At 40.1% G+C, this 22,356-nt stretch overlaps 1 protein-coding gene across 4 annotated transcripts in view; it reads right to left on the bottom strand.

Annotated features, from left to right (window-relative positions):
• LOC121951344 (disks large-associated protein 1-like) overlaps positions 1-22,356 on the bottom strand; it is a 165,864-nt gene that overhangs the window by 14,065 nt on the left and 129,443 nt on the right. For all 4 annotated transcript variants that reach the window (XM_088085119.1, XM_088085122.1, XM_088085121.1 and 1 more), the window contains exons 7-11: positions 11,473-11,597; positions 8,946-9,071; positions 7,986-8,141; positions 7,742-7,824; positions 2,624-2,669 (exon numbers count right to left, since the gene is read on the bottom strand). In XM_088085119.1, the coding sequence (XP_087941245.1) occupies positions 2,624-2,669; positions 7,742-7,824; positions 7,986-8,141; positions 8,946-9,071; positions 11,473-11,597 (536 nt within the window). The remainder of the gene's footprint in view (positions 1-2,623; positions 2,670-7,741; positions 7,825-7,985; positions 8,142-8,945; positions 9,072-11,472; positions 11,598-22,356) is intronic.

Here is a 22,356-nt window from a genome sequence, read left to right as displayed (position 1 = left end):
CAGAACCCATGTCTACAGTAATACTGCTATGTTTGACTGAACTATAGCTATCTTATTACCCATTTTCCTCAGTGTTGGAAACCTCATCTCCACCTCCATCTGCCGGGTCGATGGTTGAATCCAGGCCGCTGAGAAATCGCTTAACCTCTGCTGGGTTGGAGAACTGATGCCGCTGGTTATCCAATGAGAATGTCATGACGGCAGGAAAGCGAAGGGCATAGACAATATTGCGTTGTTGCAGCAAGTCATGTACCTCGTCAAATTTCTCACGTTTCTCCTGTACTTCCTGGGCGTAGTCCTGGAAGAAAGCGGACTCACATGCCTTTCCAGATGATCTGCTTCTTTCGGGTCAGCCATGCAGTACAGATGCTTTGGCATTGTCCCGTAGAAAGCGGACGACGATGTGTCTCGGTCTCGAATCCGCAGCAGGTGGTGGTGCGGGACCCACACGATGGATTCTGTCTATTTCGTACCAATCATCAGCCTCAATGTCCAAAGCCCCACTCATCAGATCTTTCAAACATCCCTCAAGATCCCGACCCTCAGTTCCTTCTTTAATGCCCGATATTCTGACATTTTGGCGTCGGGAAAATCCCTCCAGTGCCGCCAGCTTTTCTTGCAGCCGCAAGTTCTGTTTCACTTAGTTTTTGCTAACTGAGCTAGCTTTAGCCTCTTCATCTTCCAGACGGGATATTCTTGTCTCTGCTTCTTCGACCCTATCACCAAGGCTGTTGACGGCTTCATTAAGGGACTCAATTCCACCTTTCACCGCATTCATGTCATGATCTAACTTCTCAAGAATCGATCTTATGGCAGTCAGCTCGGCAGCTACGTTGTCTTCAGATGGGCTCTCACCGTTAGCTCCAGCAGGTGAATCAGCCATTCCAGAAGACTTAGCCTGAAAGTTTTTGGTTTTTCCTCGCGATGTAGTTGGCTGGTTCCGCATGAAATAGTGAATTTTCTGACTCCTACCACTGCCGCTTGTAATGCAGCTACACCACAATAAAACTATATGTCGACTGAAACTGTTTTTTAAGGAGGTTTAGGAAGCAAATGAGCTCCGCTCCGGTTTAGTCAGCCATCCTGGGCGGGCGTACCACGTGACTCCGACCCGCACTCCCAACTCTTATTACTTGACAAAGTTGTACCGTGTGTGTGTGTGTGTGTGTGACAGAGAGAGTGATGGTGGATGTGCTTAGAGCAGACAGCTGTTTGCAATTGGAGCTAAGGAGAAATTGGTAGTATGGTTGTAAAGTTTTTCAGTGGTAGTGAATGTACAGTGTAAGTTTAGTTTGTCCATGAACAACGCAACATATCAAAAAGAGCCATGGTAGCACACAGGGAGAGGAGAAGACCACTTTATAAAGCATGAGTTGTACAAATTCACAAAACCACTGACACTGTTACTATTATTTTGAAGAAGATGAGACAGAAAGTACTCAAGAGGATGAGAGAACCCGTCAACAAACCAGTTAATGAGTGTATGGGAGACGCAGCTCATATAGGTGATGACAACAGGACAATGGTATGTCATGTAGTGCACACATAAATACAATATAAAACAAAAACCAAGCGCATCAAATGTATGCAGTGTAGCAAAAATGCAAACCTTGGTTCAGACTTTAAAGTATGAAAGGCTCTAAGTGGGCCAGGTAGGACTTGATTGTGATGTTGTGTCTGCATAAGTACTGAGCATAATCATCACAACCTTGATTCACCTTGGTGCTCTGTTCCAGAAACTACTTTTCACTTTTACGCAGATGATGGTCTGCTGTGTGTGCCTGTAAAGGCAGATGATCATGATACTTTTTTTAAACCTTCTCCTTTGATTTACATGTTAGAGATTACTACAATGTTTGATTCAACTTCCTGAGCATTGCTAAAAGACAGATTCTTTTTTTTTCCTGTCCAAAACTGATATGGAGACCCCTACGCAGGCTTTTGGTTTAATGAGACTAGATCACCGTGTTACTGTATTTGGGTCTGTTGGCTTCTGTCAACATCATTTGGAAAGGGTTTTATAAATCCAGCTATCCTTGTGTCCCTTTCAGATCATGTGTTTTTTAATGTTTTTATTCATATTTAAGTGGGTTTTTCAGGTAATATAATTTCAGACTGAGTCCAAATTTTACCACTCCTGCAGACCACAGCTACATGAACACAGTCTGAAAGCTTTACAAGGAAAATGTGCCCATCACTGGGCTCAGTAGAGTGCTGCTGCTTACAAAGAAAAGGTCATTCTTTGAGTATGTATCTACTATCAGGGACTCCAGTGAAATACCCTTATCCTTCAAACATTACAAATACATGAAAGGACTCATGCAATGGTTAACTTAAAAAAAAAAAGAGGACACAAAAAATGCAGCAGTCATTAAACTGCACATCGATCTGGAAAGATATTTTTACATCAGACAGTGATCAGAGAGTGACACACTTCTGCCAAGGTTGCTCAGTCCCATAAACTGTTATTTATAGACAGAAAATATTATGAAATATGTGACTGGCTGTTCTGACTAAAGATCAAAATATAGATATTTTGTTAAGTAATGACCAGTGGACAGGCAGGAAAAAAATATCACTGCCATGGACGAGCTGAGTAATAACAGCTGTAATGGATGCTTACCTGTACAGCTGCTGTCACACTGTTGGAGCGCTGGAATCGACGATACCTGATCACAAGAGGGAGACAAACAGACAAGACTAAACACCAGGATTTTTCCATTTGTGCTCTGTTACCAGGCAACAGTTTCATGATTCAAGGATTTATTTGTCACATACTCATATTTCTCTTGAGAGGTTATGAAAAATAGGGGACACTGGTTTCTTGTCACAACTCGCAGTCCCTAAATGAACAGGTAAACTGGGGTGCCCTCCTGGGGCCAGCACTGGCAGGGGAGCTCATTGGCAAGTGTCTGGTGGGTGGACCCTGATGCCAGTCAGAAATAACTATCTGAAGTAGCCATGGACTTCACTTGTATAGCACTTTTCTAGTCTTCCAACCACTCAAAGAGCTCTCACGCTACATGTCACATTCACTTATTCACACATTAGTGGCTGAGGCTAACATAATGTACATGGTGCCACCTGCTTCTCATTAACCATTCACACGCCTACTCACACTCTGATGGCGCACCATCAGGAGCAATCAGAGGTTCAGAATCTTGCCCAAGGACACGTCGACAGGTTGACCGGAGGAGCCAGGGATCGAACCTACCTCTGAGCCACAGCCGCCATTACATGCAGGGATAAGCACTCGCCTTCATTGTCCACTGGGCAACACACAAATTTGTGGACCTAGGCCTGCTGACTCTTTGAGTCATAGAACAGATCTTGCACTGTGGAACCTCACCTCTCTCGCAATGAAGTCACCTTGGTTAGTGCAGGAGGTGAAATTACATATAGTTGGGCTCAGCTCAGTGCAAAGCACTGAGTCTGGAATCAAACTCTAGAAGAGGGGCAAGACTCTTTCCTTTTCTAGAGTTGCCCAAGATTAGAGGCGCTAGGTGGATGTGGGGAAAATCTGACCACTGCTGACCACTCATATGTTGGAGTGCGTCCCAGAGAATGGGAGGGTTGCCTCTGTGCAATAATTCCCCAAGAGCAGGGCACTGACTGTTATTTGGACCCTTGAACTGAACAACAGTTCAAGACAATCCAGCCCTGGATCCTCTAGGTGAGATCCAAGATCAGACACTGGTGTTCCCAGAACACTTTGCAGGGATTATATGCACAATCTGGTTCGTCAGCAAGTTATCATTCCAATTCATCACATGGTCCCACTCTGTCAGTGACTTTCCATGTCTAAATATGATGTTTTAGGTATCCTTCTGCCTGTTTACACTGCGGGATGCAGGACCAATCATGTCAACAAATGCACATGGTGGGATGAAGCAGCACACGACTGTCACAAAGATTGGGATTAGGCAACAAAGATGGTTAGGTTTAGAAAAAAAAAAGAGGTACATGGTAAGGTATAGAAAAAAAATCCATACATTTATTTTACAGGGGAAGTTAACTCCAGACTCCCACACGAAAGTCAGTTGTTTGTGGTATCCAACTACCTCCACATCTGTCCACCCTGTAAGCGTACTCACACACCTTAAATTACGTGGTTACCAGGAGTGTTTCTTCCTGACGCGACTGGTTCTGTCCGGCTGAATTCTCAAATAACACCGCCTGTGCATGTTGCATGTGGGCCTGCCTGGTGGTATAATAACAACAACACCAGTTCTGTCTGAGGGCAATCTCATCTGATGCCATCCAGCCTCATTCCAGTTGGATGCAGAAGGAGGCTTTTGGCATCATGCTTGTATGCCGAAAGCACTGACAGAACGGAGCTATATGACATGTTTGGAGTGAGAACGGGCTGGGTTAGTGAAGGCCTTGGAATCTCCCAGGAGGAGCAGGATGACATTGCTGGTAAATGGGATGTCAAAACTACCGTGTTTGCTGGCCTGTTGCGACCACTACCAGGCCATGGGCAAGACACGGAAAACAGACTGATGCATTGATAGACAGACTTAATTTCACTGTCAAGGTGCGAAAGAGGATACATTAATATCACTGGCAAAAAAACCAAACAATTTCTGAGTTTAGATTACTAATTTGAATCATTATCTAGTGTATTCTGAGCAAGACAATGGGTGTAATCAACCCCTGCAACCCTGATGTACTTGAGCCTTTTAATACAGGCACAAATATCTGTGTGGCTTTTTCCACAACAAAATTATTTTGATAGTGAGCATTTCAGTTCAGTTCGTGCACCAGCATATTGAAACATTTAATTGTTGCTGATTCAGATAAAGAGAGGTTTGACCAATGAAATGCCTGAGATGTCACAATCACCAAAAAAGAATCCCACACAGTTCACGCATTTGGTTACTGTGATGCTTTCCACATTACTGTTGGTAAGCATTGTCTTTTGTAAAACATTATATGACAGTTATGCAACATGAAACGTGCTCATTCAGTTTAGTTTCACCTAGTTAAAATGAATGCAGTCCAATTTATGAAAGCCACAACGCCCCGTCCCTGGTGATCTGTTCCAGAGATGTGTTGATTCAACCCTGTGGCCATCCTGCAGGCTGTAGCCGGTGGTATTTGTGAGAGGTATTAATATTTGGTCTACCCTCATTGATATGAATTAGCTGGATAAAACTTTGGACCTGACTAAAACAGTTTCAACAAAAAGTCAGCATTACAACCTTCACAGAGGTTACTGCTGCAGGGCTGCTGGACCAGACTTCTGTCCCAGCTGGGTGTATCCAGCAGACTAGTAGACCTCACAGTCATGGGCTTAACAGCCTCAAAGATTAGGTGAGGGTGATGAGATAATTCAGTCAGTAGGCTATGTGGTGAATATTCTAAGTATACTGAATTGGTACCTTAGGGCAAACCTAGAACACATTGGAGGGATTACATATTACATATCCCATCGAGCCTGGGAGTGTTTTAAGATCCTCCAGAGCTGGCATGTGGAGGGCATGGATGAGGAGGAGAATGTCTGGGCTGCCCTACTTAACATGTTACCACTGTGACCCAGACTCAAAGAGAAAAAAATGATGAATAGATGGTTTAACCCACTGAAAACTTGTTTTCAAATTGAAAAATTGTTAATACGAAAATATAATACTTACACGTACATTTCTTGCCAAATTGGTCATTGCCTTTTACCCATATTTCAAAAGAAACAGAACCAATTTGCTCAGGTTTCAAAGGGCCAAAAAGCTTGTGTAAGGTGTCTGAATGCAGAACATGAAAACTTATGTCAATACAGGTTTTAAAGGGTGAATGTACACTATGTTAAAGTTTATTTGCAGGATTACAGCATTAGAAACAATGTTGCTGTTAAATTTGCATACATATTTCCTTTTCCTCCTCAGTTTGAGGTGAATAGTATTGGTTGCTGTCTGGTTTAAAAGAAACCTTATGAATTCATCAGCAAGACAGATGTCTCTGCATGGATACAATGTCTTTATTATCTTTCAAAATGAGTTGTCACTACATTAGTTTTATAAAAAGCTTGAAGGGACAGAGGTCTGAGAGAAACTATGCGAGTCTGGGACTCAAGTGAGACTTGTCTTCAGCCTCAGATGTTAGAGTTCATTACAGAGGATAACCTTGGCAGATGAGTCTGGGGGTGATTGTTTGTAACCAGAGAGAGAGGAATAATTACACGACAGTTGGAAATGACTCAGCCAGTCTGAAGGAAAATACACCTCATGTAGTGTGACATCAATGACAGAATATTTAATCTGATCAGAGTACCCTACTAAATACTTACTTACTGCTAAAACAAACTAAAAAGACAGTGATCTTGATCTTCTACTCAGTGAGCTGATCTTTCACACAGTGTGAGCTCACTGGTGCAATATTCAACTGTGCATGTAAGAACATTTTCATGTGCCTTGGATACCAAAGCTTTGTACATTGTTTTTTTGTTGTTTTTTAAATCTCGACTCAAGATTAAGTTATCACCAAAAAAACAAAGGACAAAACTGTCCCAAAAACCTGGATGTTTCAGAATTAAGAGGTTAGAGTAAAGATGGATTCATTGCCTACACAAGAAGTTAATCAATAGTAAGGACTGACGGCACAGGTTTTAAGGCTGCACCTATTGATTTTTTTCTCAATAAATCTAACGATTAATTGTTAATTAGTGGACAAATCTAACTAAACAAAATTGCAAGTTTGCCTAAAATTCATGGGATTGGCTGAATTTGTGTTAATTGTTGTTGCAATATTACAAAATACTGAAGGGACTGGATTACTCACCCCGTGTGACTGAATCTGTGGATGAAACTTTGTTTGAAATCTGCTTGTGCATACCATTAAGAAGAGCTCAAATGCAAAGATGTGCTACTTTTCCGTGCATAAGAATGTTCATGCAGAGGTGTTTTAAATTTCAGGTTTTAGCAAAAATAAATGTGTTTGGAAAATACTGAGCATACATCTGAGGCTTGGATTATACTGCATGAGTTGTGTGAGAGTTTGTAAATAACTGTTTTGATTTAGTTTTGCTGTTGTTAAACACAAACCCCGATGACTACTATTCATCAAAAAATTTCTGTCTTTTTGGATTCTCAGGCATCTGATAAAAAAAAAGTTTTCTTCACAAATTCAATGTAGGATGTGGTGAGGAATCGATATATACAAATAGTCATTCTGTGGGTGAAGTTCTACTTTAATTTATGCATCCATCCATCCTATATTGCTACATATTTATATTCACTATCACTGAGGTGCTAGAGGCACGGATTGGTCAGGCAGGTACTTTGACCAGGTCGCCAGTGTCATGCATACTTAACGACATCATTCATATCATGCACACAAAATTGAGATGAAAATAAAGCAGAACGCCAGGGCCAGCACACCACATCCTACTTACAATCTTGGCTTGTGTTTGTTTTTATCTGTCATACTGGATTCCTGTTTAGAGTAAGGAAACTGATAAGATTTTTGTGGATTTTGCCTTCATCACATACATTGGAAACACATTACAAATGGATCACTCAATGATCAGTGTTAACAGGGGAAAGACCACCGTGTGCAGAACCTGTATCAGTGTTCATACGGAAACCCAGCTATTGTTTTATGACAGATTACATACACAGGCAAATGTCTTTTCCTTGCTTGCTCTGAAACCAAACGTTCAGCCATATTCAATGTGGATGTTAACGTATATACTCAGTAGAAGGTCACGAAAAGGGAAGACTGAAAATAAATTAAATGTGTGCCTCACCCTCTGTCATCCTCTACTTGCACCCCTACAGAGGTGAACTTGGATGGGTCCTCTAAATCCGGAATCTCCTCTGGTCCATCCACCTACAGGAGATAGACAGGAAAAATCCAGAAGAATTAATAATTAATATTGACTCGTGGCCATGCATATTAAAGATACACTCTACATCATCATTTAAATAACTGTGGGCGATATTTTCAATGTCCCATCCTCTACGTCCTCCTCTGCTGTCTCTGTCTCATACCTGGATGCCTATGGAGAGACATTTGCCCTTCCTGAGTGCTTCTTTTCTGTATATGTCCCGGTGGTCTTCAACAACTTGTCCCCTGGTCAGGACTGGAGTGGGGGGGCTGACTGTCATAGTGCTGTTACTGACATGCTGACTGGCTGGTCCATGGACCTATAGGACCAGAATGAGAACAGACATTAAGTTAATTGTGAATTTTGTTTTTCATTGTTGCTTGACAGTGTGCGCTCAAGCATCACCATGTTTATATAATCAGGCACTCATGATAATGGACAAAAAGCCTGTGGCCGGTGGCATCACTGTCGCATATTAGAACAAAACAACTCAGCTTTGACAGCTTCATTTATTTTTATTTCCTAAAATTAGTTTCAAATGCATTCACAGTCAAGCAGATGTATTCAAAGAAAAGACAGTAGCGGAGTAACTAGGAGCAGCATGAATGGAAAATTGTAAAACAGCATACCATAAATTTAAATTTGGACAAAAAGCTTCTTCTAAATGGCTATCAACTCTGACACACAAAACCAACTGAAATCAAATTGATTCTAGACCTAAAATACCTCACAACAATGGTCAAGTAATGGCTAAAAGCAAACCAGAGGAGCATACACTCTTAGCTCATTGTGCTGAAAAATTCCAGAGGATATAAGTGTAAGGGTATTGGTGTGTTGTGGTATGTGTATTTTAGTATATATTTTGCTATATGTGTACTGCAGTATGTGTATTGTGGCAAATGTTGTACTGTATGTAATGTGATATATGTATTGTAGCTTGTGTATTGTGGTATGTATTTTATTGTGTTTTCCATGTCATAAATTCAAATTCAAATACAATATTAAAAAAATTATATATAATCACTTCCCAAAATTGGGAGACATTTTTTGTGGTCTATTACAGCAACCCAACTTCATAACAGCCCAAATGTTGATGCATACATGAATGGTACAAAGCACTAACCTGTGCATTAGCAGCTTCTATGGCAGCAGTCAGGGCCTTCATGCTGTCGATGCTTTCTGTTGAGTTACTGAGCCCCGACTGGATGGTCATGTCACCTCTGGGTCCCTCTTCTTCCATGTATGCATCCTGGTTGGTTTAGGAAAACATGGCACATTGATTTATAGTAAACATTTTCATATGACCATTAATGTGACATAGTATAATTTTTAACATTTAAATTAAGTTGAAAACAAAGAAACCTCAACAAAAGTTCATTTGTGTATTTATGTGTTGGCGAAGACATCAGGTGTTTTTTTTCTGTTAGCTTTGCTGTGATCATCAAAACATTTGCCACCCTGGCCATGACGAGCACACGGATATTGTGTCAGTAAAATAGATAAAATAAATTGGACCCAAAGCACTTTAAAGTTAAACATGTACTAATATAAGTGCAGTTGCATAGTAAAAACTAGAAATACTGGCACATGGTACACTAACATTTTACATCCATGTCTGTGAAAAAACAGATGCTTCACACACTGAAGATCTCTACAATCAGCACAGTTTCATGGTGGTTCTTGAGTTATGGCCAAAAACATGCTGAATGAGGTCACAGTGACCTTAACCTTTCAGCTTAGACCACCAGATTCTAATGAGTTCGTTTTGAGTCCAAGTGGATGTTTGTGCCAAATTTGAGGGAAACGCCCTCAAGGCCATCTTCAGATACTGCGTTCATAACAATGAGACAGAAGTCCCAGTGACCTTTGAACACCAAATTCTAATCAGCTCATCAATGAGTCCAAGTCATTGTTAGTATCAAATATGAAGACATTCCCCCAAGATGTTCTTGAGATCTCGCTTTCATAAGAATGAGATGACTTCAATGTCAGCATGACCTTGACCTTTGACCACCAAAATATAATAATAAACTCGAACATTTGCGCAAAATTTGACAAAATTCTGTCCAGGTGTTCTTGAGATATTGCTTTCAGGTGAATGACACAGATGGGTTTACAGTGACCTTGAACTTTGACCTATGACCACCAAACGTTAACAAGTTCTACCTTGAGTCAAAGTGGACGTTTGTCTTTAAAGAAAATCGCTCAAGGCGTTCTTGGGATTTTGCATTCAAAAGAATGGGTCAGATGTACAGATATATGGACAGACGTATGTATGGACAACCTAAAAACATAGTGTCTCTTGTCATGGCTGTCACCGGCACAGAGACATAAAAAGCAGCAAACAATACCAGTGGCAAACATAAACAAGTGTTAGTATCAGTAGGAGTTGTGATGTTTTACTTCAACAATAATGGACAGCTTGCAATGTGCCAGGTACATGAAGGGGCCTATTTACAACCTGCAGTGTCTTTATCAGTACTGTTCACTAAAGTCATTTATCAATAATTGATAGCTTTAAAGGAATAATTCCTCTGTTGTCCCTTATGAGGTTTGGTTCTTTAAATCAAGGTTTTAGAGGGTGCTGTATCTCATATATCTTAAAAAGACAATACAAATGTGTGATTCTGGGATACAGAAATGGAACAGGGTTAACAAAGACAGGAGCAAGTCAAATTCAAGGACTTTCCAGTGCTTTTAAAAGAACTCATGTTTATTTTCAAGGATGATATTGTTTTCTCCACAATCATCAGTTGCAACAGGACTGTGCAAATTTGTTGTAAACATGCTACCTGGGTCTAAAATTAACTTATTATTGACAACTGGTGAAATTATTCAGGTATGCCACTGGTGAAAAACAAAAGGTTTACAACATTTATCTAAAAAGTTTTGTAAAATGATTCTGTTCTCCTCTAAATATATTCAAGTGTTTTTCAAGGACCAAGTTCAGAAATCCAGGAATACCAGGAATTAAAATTTCTAAAAGTCAAATTCAAGCACCTTCACTCACACAAACCAATTTATGGCTTAATTATTTATGATGATTGTAGTAATAATTTCTTTTTATTTGATTTGACATTCTTTTTTTCCTTTTCCTCTTCTTTCTTTTCTAAACAAATACACAATGATTTCTATCATGTCAATGCGGTATATGTGCAGATGTGTGTAAATAAAGTACAATTTTATATCCACATTCCCCGCTACAAACACTTATTACCCAGCCCTCTCTCTCTCACATGCGTGTACACTGCATTTCACAAAAAAAAAAAAAAAAAAAAGGTAGTTTGGCTTTAACCAAATCATCAGTGTTCTTTGCTTTAACACCTTTAGGAAATCTGTCAATATCTGCTTGGCTTTTGGGGGGGAAGGGTTTCTCAGTGAATGACTGCCATTCCCAAGCATCTTGGTGCAGGTGTACCTCCAGAGTTGAAGGGGTGTTCTGTTTTTTCCTGTCCAAACTGCCTAAACTATAGAGGGAAACTCTAAATTTTGAAATGTGCACGTCCATTGATGCTGATTCAGGAATAAGTCCTCAGAGTATTTTCACCATTATCCACAACATACATTATTTAACAAACAGATGTGCTGATGTTCTGTAACTCCACGAGCTGAAGCTGAACATAGTAAATGTGTGTATCTGTGTGCAGTACCTGTGCAGACTCTGTGCTGCTCTGGGCTGTGATGGAGATGTAGGGCTTGGAGGCTGTGGAGCAGGTGGATGTTCGGGGTGGCACTGGTGGAGGGGTTTTCTTATAGGTGGTGATGCATGATGAAACTACAGAGAATGAGAAAGAGAGAGGGGAAAATTGTAGAGGAATAGAATAAAGTTACATTTCTATACAGTAAACTGCACCAAGCTGCTCAGCAAGAAACTCCTATAAACACAAGATCTGGTTTTCTGATTCCACAGGTGTTAGTACACAGTTGCAACAAACTGCAAGAAAAGTGCACATTTGTGGCACACTGTAAAATCTGACAAGTTGATTTTACTGTATCTAATTTTTAAGCTTATGTCCTGGTGATTAAGGTCATTTTTGGTTGGCATTGACAACATGTGTAGTTGTTTCTGCTTGTTGATCTGGTGTGCTTGTACTTTGACACACAAATTTCAAATGCTGTCTTTTAAGCACAATCACACTTGAAGGGGAACTCTGTTGTTGGGGAGCACGACTGCATGTGAGGAAAAAGTTATATAAGCCTTCAGTGTCTCCACAGGGAGCTGTGTGGGCTGAAAACTACAAGGTAGAAAAGTTTTTAAAAAATCTGGGGGTGTGGATTTAAGAAAGACCTGTGTGGCCCGCTCCTCATCACTGCTTCTCTACATTGCAGACACTCCTCCTGCTTGCTTTCTGCTTAGCTGTGATTTTTGCCATTTTTTATACTTTTTAATAACAAATCATATGAGGACGTTTCCTGTAATTAATTGAGCAAATCATTTATGACAACTCTGGATTGCTATTATCTACTCTGAACTCGGGATGTCCCGCTTGGATGCAAAGGATGGGTATTGGGCCCCATTTGAAACATTTTTTAATTGACCAGTATCAATAATTTTGAGCATGCGCCCTGCCTGATCCTTTTTTTCAGATTTGCTGTCACACAGCGATGTAAACATAGAGCACAATTTGTGGAAGATTTTCAGGTTTTACTGTAATATTGCTTCTCTAATATCATAATAATAATAATAATAATAATAATAGCAGTAATGGGATACATAGACTGCAATACAACTACGTAAAGCCAAACAGTCCCTTTGAACCCAAGCGAGGGGAAACAAGAGTGTGGATAGAATTAAAATTAGAGGGCAAATAATGCAAAATGCAAGTAAAATGTCAGTATAAAATAATACAAAGGAATACACAAAAAAACAACTACAGGGGCGATAAAAGTAATAAAACCACAAAAAAGTAAATAAAATAAATTAAACATAAATTAAAAAGGTAAACATTGTTTTTTATGTTCAGCTGAAGATGCTACACTACTTAATTTTTATTGCTGATTTTTAGTGAACTAGTTTTACTATCATGCTGTAATAAACCGAATTCTGACCAATTTTAAGTTCAGCTATAACACTACTTTGAAGGGAAATTTTGATTACATTACTCATTTGTAGTGTTCTGTACTTTTATTACAGTGCTACACATTGAGAGCACAAAGAAAATCAAATGCTGCACTAAGTGGAACTGTGATAAGAGTCATATAAAAATAGGTTTCAGTTTGTTTACTTTGTTATTTTGTAAAGAGAATCATTTGTTTTGCTGAGACAATAGAGAAAAACTATACATGTCAGGTCATGTGATGATAACTCTGTAACTCCACAGTAAGGAAGATGTTGGGATGTGGTTGGAAGCTAGTGAGCAGACCTTGACTTAAGTTTTTTTAGATTTAAAACAGACGTAACAGTTTAACTTCACTGGAAGCCTTTTCTGAATATTGCTGTTTTGAAGCTATCCTCTGTGGGCCCCGTGGTGAAACTGTCTCTGAGCATGCACAGCAGCAGTTTCATTTCATCCATATCTGCATTTTTTGACAATCTGCATCGCTATGCCTCTTATTTAGCCAGTGCCTCCAGAAAATCCAAATATAGACGTGAAATGACATTTATCCATGCTTGTGTTCATGAATAACATGCAGCCTGAGGGGGAAATATGCCACCTCGTTAGCAATGCAGCTAGCTGCTCATACATCTAAATAACAATATCGAGGAAGAAAACAGCCACATATTGCAGAAAACATATATTCTCTTATAAGTAGTAAACCTGTTCTCTACCACACACTGTACTACAAGATTTTACACAGTGATGGTGGTTAGTTCACTGCTTTGGTGTAGACTGAAATTTCCCCCCAAAAAACAAAAAAACTATATGATGGAATGTTGTGGATTTTGGTAGAGCAGGATGAATCCTAATGACGCGATCCTCTGAACTAAAAATGTCCACTAAGCTACTTAGGCGACTACGACACTTTCTTTAGGTGAAAATAAAATTTTTGTTGTTCATTTTTAGTGGACTAATTTTGTATAATGCTGGGATAAGCTAAACTGTGACCGGTAAATGAAAGTTCAGCTATAACACCACTTGAAATGAAATTGTTATTATATTACTCATTTGTAGTCTTCTGTGCTTTTATTACAAAACAACACTAAGTGGATTTGAGAGCTAATTCTGAAGACACATCTGTTTACTTTGTTATTTTACTGAAAAAAAGCTGCACAAGGTGGAATTGTGTTATGAGCCATAAAAAATATTTTTAGTTTGTTTACTTTGCTATTTTGCAAAAATAAAATAATCCTTTTTTTCTTGTATTGCATTGCAGAGCTCTTAAACTGTCAAGCATATACACTGGATTGATTTTAATAATTTTAAAGTACCTGAAGTGTGACTTTATGCAGTGACAAGGTCAAGGTCAGATTTATTTATATAGCACATTTGAAAACAACCAAGGTTGACCAAAGTGCTGTACAAAAGTATTGGACAAAATAAATAGTCAATAGAAATACATAAAATGCAGTATGAAATGCACAACTAAAAACCAACATACCAAACAATTAATCAAATACAAATATGAGGAATGACTGGCTCAATATAAGTCAAAGGCCAACGAGAAGAAGTGGGTCTTGAGCAATGACTTAAATTATCCAAAGTCTGGGAGCTACAGCTGTATTACCCAAGAAAATACAAGTATCAGATTTAGACACGGTATCTGTGGATTCTCAATATCAAATGATGTGGATCGAGTTAAAAAGAACTGAACTGTCTTCTCTTATCCACAATACTCACACTAACAGGAGCTGAGTGGGTACAGACAGACTGTGCTGTCCCTCTCTGCTCATCAGGACTGCAGTATCACAGACTGCCACAACTGTTACAGAACATTGCTTTACTCAAATCAGTGACAACTCTGATGTGACACCTTGACCATTAGCTTACGACTCTCATGTGACACCTTGGTCATTAGCATACTACTGGTCAACCTAGGTTTTATATTCCAGCTCTCTGCCATTCAACTTTTAGAACTGAAAAAGCCTTTTGGAGAAGAGGCAAAACATCTTCAAGAAACCTCAAGTCCAGTTTCCACTTTAAAAGAAACCTTGGATTACCATGACCTAGATGACTGAGAACCTACAGACATGGTAAATATTATATCTGCAAAAGCATGTTACTGTCGCTGCCAATTCTGAGGCCTATGCATAAACAGTCTCTGTGGGTCCCCCACCATTCCCCTATTGATCCATGTCTATCTCACGCACTATTTGATTGTTTTTATTTATTTATTTTTTTATAGTAAAGACATGGCAGTGAACACTGGAGCTCTGGCTGCATTTGGAGACGAATCATAGTGCAAGAGGCGGACTAAACAATTTTGCACATTGATATCAGGTAAATCAAGCTGAGTCACATTTCTTTTTAGAGCATATTAAAAAACAACAAATGTTGACCAAAGTGCTTTCGGGGAAATAAAATAGAACAAAAGCATGATTGAATAAAAACACAGGAAATGTATATAAATAAAAACGGCTATACATAGGAGAAAGTAAGTAAAAGGGGTTTTTAAGGCAGGTGCCTTAGAGAGCTTCCACTTTTTTTAATACAATACTTTAATCTTTCAACCAATTTACTTTTTAATTCAGTGATGGCACAAATTACTTCTTAAACAAAATATTATTTTCCAGCCTTACAGAGAAATACTTGATCTGTTCCCCTAAACCCACAGATTAAAAAGTGTCACTTAGAAAGTGTTCAGCAAATCAATTCATTTCCAAAATCAGCTCATTTTAACATTAACCCCCTCCCCTTTTTCACTTTAAAGGATGGATGGTTTAACAGACAGTTCTTACAAATTTGGGTGGAAAAGGACATTTTCCAATATGTAAAAGGTTAAAATATACAAATATCTTCTGTTATGAACGACAATCATCTGTTAACAGTGCTACAAAATGTCTGCACTGCTTTTTATGATTAAATTCAGTCACACTCTTTTAAACAAATTTGTTTGAACAAATAAATACTAATTTAAAATTAGTATTCCTGCATTTTGTGAATTTAATATATTCTAACTGTGCTGTTAAAATGGCATTACATTTGATTAAGAGCGCATGATGACTTGTTTAGCACTCAAAACTCAAAGTTTAGGATTTAGGACTCAATTGCCAGTCTTGTTTTGGGACTTGACTCAGGACTTGAGTGCAAAAACTTGAGATTTATAACTTGCAAAACAATGACTCGGTCCCACCTCTGCTGAGTGGTCACACTGGCTTTGCTCATACTAACACGATTCCGCCCACCTGCCAGGATTTATTACAACAGGATCCACTTCTTGTGTGGTTTAGAAATAAGAGACGATAAGACATGTATGTCTGGCCTGTAGCATCACGGGCTGTACAGGACACAGTGGAGAAGAAACAAGCTTGCTCATGTACTATTGTCGATAGTAGTACAGCCTGAATGTTGCAAGAACATCACTGATTTCCTGCCAGACTTTGTGATCTGTGTGGGAAACATTTATTTGTGGTTTCAGTGGGAGTTACGTGCTGAATATTCCTTGAGATGGAACATCTCCTTTTCAAGGGACTCTTGCAATAACTCTAACTGAAGACAGCTTCCTGAACACAGCTGTCATCACAGTACTCAGCTGGTTCCTATTTTTTAAAAAAATGAACTCAACAAACACCTTTATGAATCAGCTTCAATGTCTGAGTAAATATGAATATTCAAACTGTAGCCGCATGTCTTCCGCATCTGAAAACTGTCCTCTGACCGCTGCTGGCTCCAAGCCTTTAAAACCTGAGCAAAAAGGTTTAAATCTCTTCAAATACATGAGAAAAGGCAATGAGCAAATTGCAAGTATAAAATACACCGCAAAGAAGTTTTCACGCTCGCATGAGGTGGTATTTCATGCGCTTCGAAAAAAAAAGCCATATTTTACAAAACTGCGATGGAAACATTCTTTTGCCTTTTATAGATCACATGATGCTATAGCTATGTGCTTGTCAGTAGGAACTGGCTCTATCGGCATGATGCAGCAGGAGCGACAAAAGGTGTTATTGCATCACATAACTCTTCAAAAGTTGAGCTGATCATCTGGAAGTTTAGAATCCACAATCCAACAAAGCCTTTCCATTATCGTTCCATAGCACACCTTTGTGGCCTTGGATTGGAAATAATGACGGCTAGTGTGGTGACTGCAATAGAAATAAAGCTGCTAATGTTTTCAACATCCATCACCATGCTTCTTGGAATGTTATCACCAGACGAGAAGTCACAGAACATCACTTTATGGAAACATATTGCAATAGTTTTATCCACTAAAGTTTCAAAAATATCGCTTAAGTTTTGCACAAATCTATAATGGAAACTCATCTACTGGCAGCCCCATCGCTCAGGCAACTCTCCAAATGTAGTTTATATACCTAAACGTTATATTTCAGACTGTCAACTGATTAATTTTTTTAAATTGCAATCAATCACAGAATTTCTGTAGTTAATCACGATTTTTTGCATTTTTTTTAAATCATGTTTTCAATTTCATTATTCTTCATCTCAAAACAGTTTTAAAGTCCATATTGACAAGGGGAGGCATATCTTACCATATTGTCTTGATTAGGAATCAAATGTTAAAAAAAAAACAAAACGACCTTGGACTAGCATAAAGTGAGCACGTCTGTAAAAGGGAAGACTCATGGGTACCCACAGAACCCATTTTCATTCAGTTATCTGGAGGTCAAGGGACTGCCTTGGGCTGAGACCTGTTCCTCTACCAAGCCTTCTTCTGGTTAATGTCCACTCGCATGCAATGGATGAGATGCGACTGGCGACTGAGGCTTTCTCAGCAACGGGAGATCACAGACTCTGCGCACATCTTCACAGAGACATGGTTAACCCCTAACATTCCGGATGAAGCTGTTGCACTGGATGGGCGGACTTTATTCAGAGCAGTCAGGCCACATGACTCCTGCAAGAGGCGAGGAGGAGGGCATTGTGTTTATACAAATGATGCTTGCTGCTCAAAAGCAGTTAAAGTGGATGGACTGTGCTCACCAGGTGTTGAGATTTGGGTGCTAAGATGTCATCCTTATTATCATCACAGGGAATTCACCAGTGTTTTTATTGTTGCTGTTTACATTCTCCCAGATGCAAATTCAAGAAATGCACTTCTGTGCCATCTTCAATGCTTCAATGCTGCCATCAGCAGCAACATCACCAAGCAATCGCTGGAATCTGGTGATTTTAATCAAACAGACCTCAAATCTGTCTTACCCAAATTCCACCAGCATGTCCATATCCCCACCAGAGGAAGGAATATCATGGACCACGTGTATACAAATATTCCTGACAGCTACAAAGCCCTCCCACATCCTCACTTTGGCCTATCAGATCATATTTCTCTGCTCCTGCTGCCGACATATTGTCAGCTGATAAAAAGGCTCAAACCAACAGTAAAAACTGTTGAAGTGTGGACAGATGAAGCCACAGCAGCTCTATAGGACTGTTCTGAGTGCAAAGATTGGCCAATTTTCAAAGATGCTGCCACTCTACATAATAAAAGATCAATCTCGAAGACTATGCATCTTCTGTGACATCATCCACCTATCTATCCATCCGTTTTCATCCGCTTATCCAAGGCCGGGTCGCAGGGGCAACAGGCTTAACAGAGCACTCCAGGTGTCCCTCTCCCCAGCAACACTTTCTAGTTCCTTCTGGGGGGCCCCAAAACATTTCTAAGCAAGACGAGATATGTAATCCCTCCAGCATGTTCTGCATCTGCCCCGGGGCCTCCTACCAGTACGACGTGCCCAGAACACCTCCAGCACCCTGGGGTAGACTTTCCCTGGTAGGCTGAATAGTGTGATACCCCAATATTTGGAGCACACACTCCGTTCCCCCTCTATGAAAATGGGAACCACCACCCCCGGTCTGCCACTCCACAAGCACCGTACCCAACCTCCACGTGACACTAAACAGGTGTGTCAGCCAAGAAAACCCCTACAATGTCCAGAGCCTTCAGCATCTCAGGGCGAATCTCATCCAGACCAGGTGCCTTGGCACTGAGGAGCTATTTGACTGCCTCAGCACCCTGGCCAGAGATACAGATGAAGGTTCCCCCAAGTCTTCAGAATCTGCCTCCTCCACAGATGACGTGAAGGCAGGGTTCAGGAGGTCCTCATAGTGTTCCTTCCACCATTTGACAATATTCCCAGTCCGGGTCTGCAGTTCTCCTCTCCTGCTGAGTACAGCCTGAGACAAACCCTGCTTGACAAACTCCCTTGAGGCTAACTGAAAGTCCTCCTCCATGGCCTCCCCAAACTCCTCCAGAGTTTCTGATTTGCCGACCTCCGCCACTGCAGCCCTTCTGGCCAACCGGTACCTGTCCACTGTTTCCGGAGGCCAACAAAGCCTTGAAGGCCTCCTTCTTCAGCCTGACGGCCGGCTCCGGCTATTCCCTCCCAGAGAGGTAACGTTCCACATCCCTAGAACCAGTTAGTGACACTGAGGATTGAACCCTTTATGAACTGCTCTTAGTCTCGCCCCTCCCCCGAGACCACTTTGCCTTGGGAGACCCTACCATGGGCTAGTATCCCCAGACAACACAGCTCCCAGCGACAGTAAAAACATGAAGATGATTGTTGATTTTAGAAAGAAGGAGACAAAGACACACACTCCTGTCTACATCAGTGGAGCTGAGGTGAAGCGAGTGAAGAGCTATAGGTTCCTTGGAATTACTATCACTGAAAACCTACTGTATCTTGGTCATCACACATCACCACCCATGTTAAACAAGCACAGAAAAGGCTCAACTTCCAGCAGAAACTTAGGAAGGCTTAATTCCAGAGCAAGATCCTGGTTAACTTCTACAGAAGAGCAATAGAAAGCATACTGAGTGGAAACATCACGAACTGCCATGGTTCGTGCACAGCCCAGGACAGGAAGGCTCTACAGAGAGTGATTAAAACTGCCCAGAACATCACTGGTTCCCATCAACAGAGCATCGGTGACCTTGGTGACCTTGGTGAAGTCTGATGCCGAACCACCAGATTCCGGAGCAGCTTTTTTCCCCAGGCTGTGAGACTCCTCAACTCCAAAAAGCCAACGCCAAAAAGATGCAGCAACATTTAGGATCAACTTTAATTTCACTTCTTCTTAAATCACGTTTAAGAAAAATGGAAATAAATCTACTTTGTACCTTGTACATTGTAGATGTTAAAGTGAACTCTTGACTAAGACTGGCACAGTACCTGTTTATGTCCTATTATCCCTTGTGTATGCAAAATATTGCCAGGTGGCTGAAATGCTATTTTTTTAGGTTCCTCTCTGCACCTCGCACTTTCATCTGTACTCATCTTGTCAAACTTTCCTCCTCCATTCATGCAGAGCAGGACAGCAGCACTAAACTTCTAAAGCTAACTTGCATATATGCAGATTCTCAGAGGTGTAATGTAAAAAAAAAAACCTGTATATTATATTTATATTAAGTACTCTGTACTGTTACAGTACTTAAGTATTTTTGGGAGTATTTTTACTTTAATTGAGTTTTTATATTCCTGTCAACTTTCACTTTTACTTTATATTTCATAAATCAATTGTATACTTTTACTCCAATAGTTTTCCTTACTCATCGCAGTTGATTACTGCAAAGTAGGAAAAGAAGGAGGGAGAAGGAGACAGGCAGAGTAATGAAGGAATCTATGGGAAGTAAAAGCTGAATTTGGTTCACTGGAGTTCGTTATCTGTGAGCTGGGTGGGAAACTGATGATGAATTCTTATTTGATGCTTTGTATTTTGATTTATTTAATGTCTTCAGCTGTATGAACACATTGTAAAATGAAGGATCTTCTAAGTAGCACAAGTTCTGTACAATGATTTCATGGGGCAGTATTGCAGTTTTTGTTTTTTGGCTGTGTCCATGTGGTATAAGTGCTGTATTGTTGCTGAAATAGCACATGACTTTTTTTTGTATTAAAACCATTTCCTTAAGTGGAGCCCAAACTCTTAATTCTTTTGTATATGAAACTAGGAAGACAAAGATCCAACAAAATAGCATTTGAAATCTTGTGTTTGATTTCTCACAGATTCATAAACATAACCATGAAAGTTTTCAGTGCAAATCAACATCGCTGTGATTTTCCAGATATGTCTATCAAAAATTCTTGAATATTTTAACACAAATGCAGTTTGCATCACGGTTCCTTCAAAATATGAGACAGTGTACTGTAATCACTAAAACCTCTTCTCTGTTACAGATTAATCAAAGCTGTCATTGCCTACATCTGTCTCAAGCCTCCTCCATCTCTGGCTCTGTAATACTTAGATTAAGACACAAACTTTGAGTGTTGGCTGTGAGGGTGCCTAAGGGCTAAACATGGAATATGAGGATAATCCTTATCGAGGGAGGTTTTTACCCAGTAAATTTAAATATGCAGGGAGAAAAGCCTCCTCCTCCCTGTCTCAGCCTCCCAACCCTCAGCTCGTCTCCAGACGGAGCTGACTTGACGACTGTTTCAGCAGAATAATCTGGTTGCTTTTGGACAGGGTCAGGGCAGCTCAGCTCATGGTTTCTGATGCATCAGCAGAACGTTAAACGTTCACCGTGGCCTCATGTGAAAGAAGGATCTCTGGCTTCTTGCTCCTGGAAGTCAGCTCCTCTGACTGACATGTAATGTGTTGAAAAACTGTTGGGCTGAATGTCAAAGGACAAGCTTCAATTTTTTTTAGTCTTAAAGAGGGACACCACCGATTTGCCACATCAACATGTGTCTCCAGGTGTTGTGGGGGACCAATGCAAAAATTGAAAAAGTCTTCTGTGTGAATTCTGATAAATGTCATCAAGTGATGTCCCATGAGTCAGCATTGGTTGGCTCAGAAGACTAGTTTGAAAAAAAAAAAGAAAAGAAAAGTGTGATTTTGAAAAAAAGTGGGCTGAGCAGATCTCTGTAGCCAGCTGCCCATCTCTGTTTGTAGGTAGAGGCACCAGACTACAGACCACTAGCATGACACTTCTCCATCTCTCAAACCCAGACTAGATCAAAACCTTGTACATGACTGGACTTTGCATGACACACTAACGGGATTTTAATATAAAATGAGGACTTTTAATTTAAAAACTTTATGGCTTTGAACAGTTGGGGGTTCAGTCACAAAGTTTCGTTGGCCTTGACCTTCACTTAAAGAGCCAGCATATTGTGGTGGTCCAGCCTAAAATTCATGTCATGTTAAAATGAAGAACAGAACTTTTACGCATGGGATACACTACACCATTTTCACAGTCCTCAAAGCACAAAAAACTGGGGGTACACATTAACTGACTTTCTTCCACAGATTTTTTATGACAACTTCAAAACGGTCACTTAATGACTGCACAAGATGAGGGATCATAGACTACATGACTTGTAACGCCAACTGAATGCACCAAACTCTCATGAAAACACTCAAGAGAACAAGAACTCTTAAGAAGAAGAGGGAGAAGAAGAAGAAGAAGAAGAAGAAGAAGAAGAAGAAGAAGAAGAAGAAGAAGAAGAAGAAGAAGAAGAAGAGAAACAA

The sequence above is a fragment of the Plectropomus leopardus genome, chromosome 12, assembly GCF_026936395.1.
Source record: "Plectropomus leopardus strain MGB_pleo_1.0 chromosome 12, ASM2693639v1, whole genome shotgun sequence".
Classification (NCBI taxonomy): domain Eukaryota; kingdom Metazoa; phylum Chordata; class Actinopteri; order Perciformes; family Serranidae; genus Plectropomus; species Plectropomus leopardus.
The sequence above is the reverse complement of the archived record's forward strand: the minus strand, read 5'-3'. Positions and strand labels throughout refer to the sequence as shown.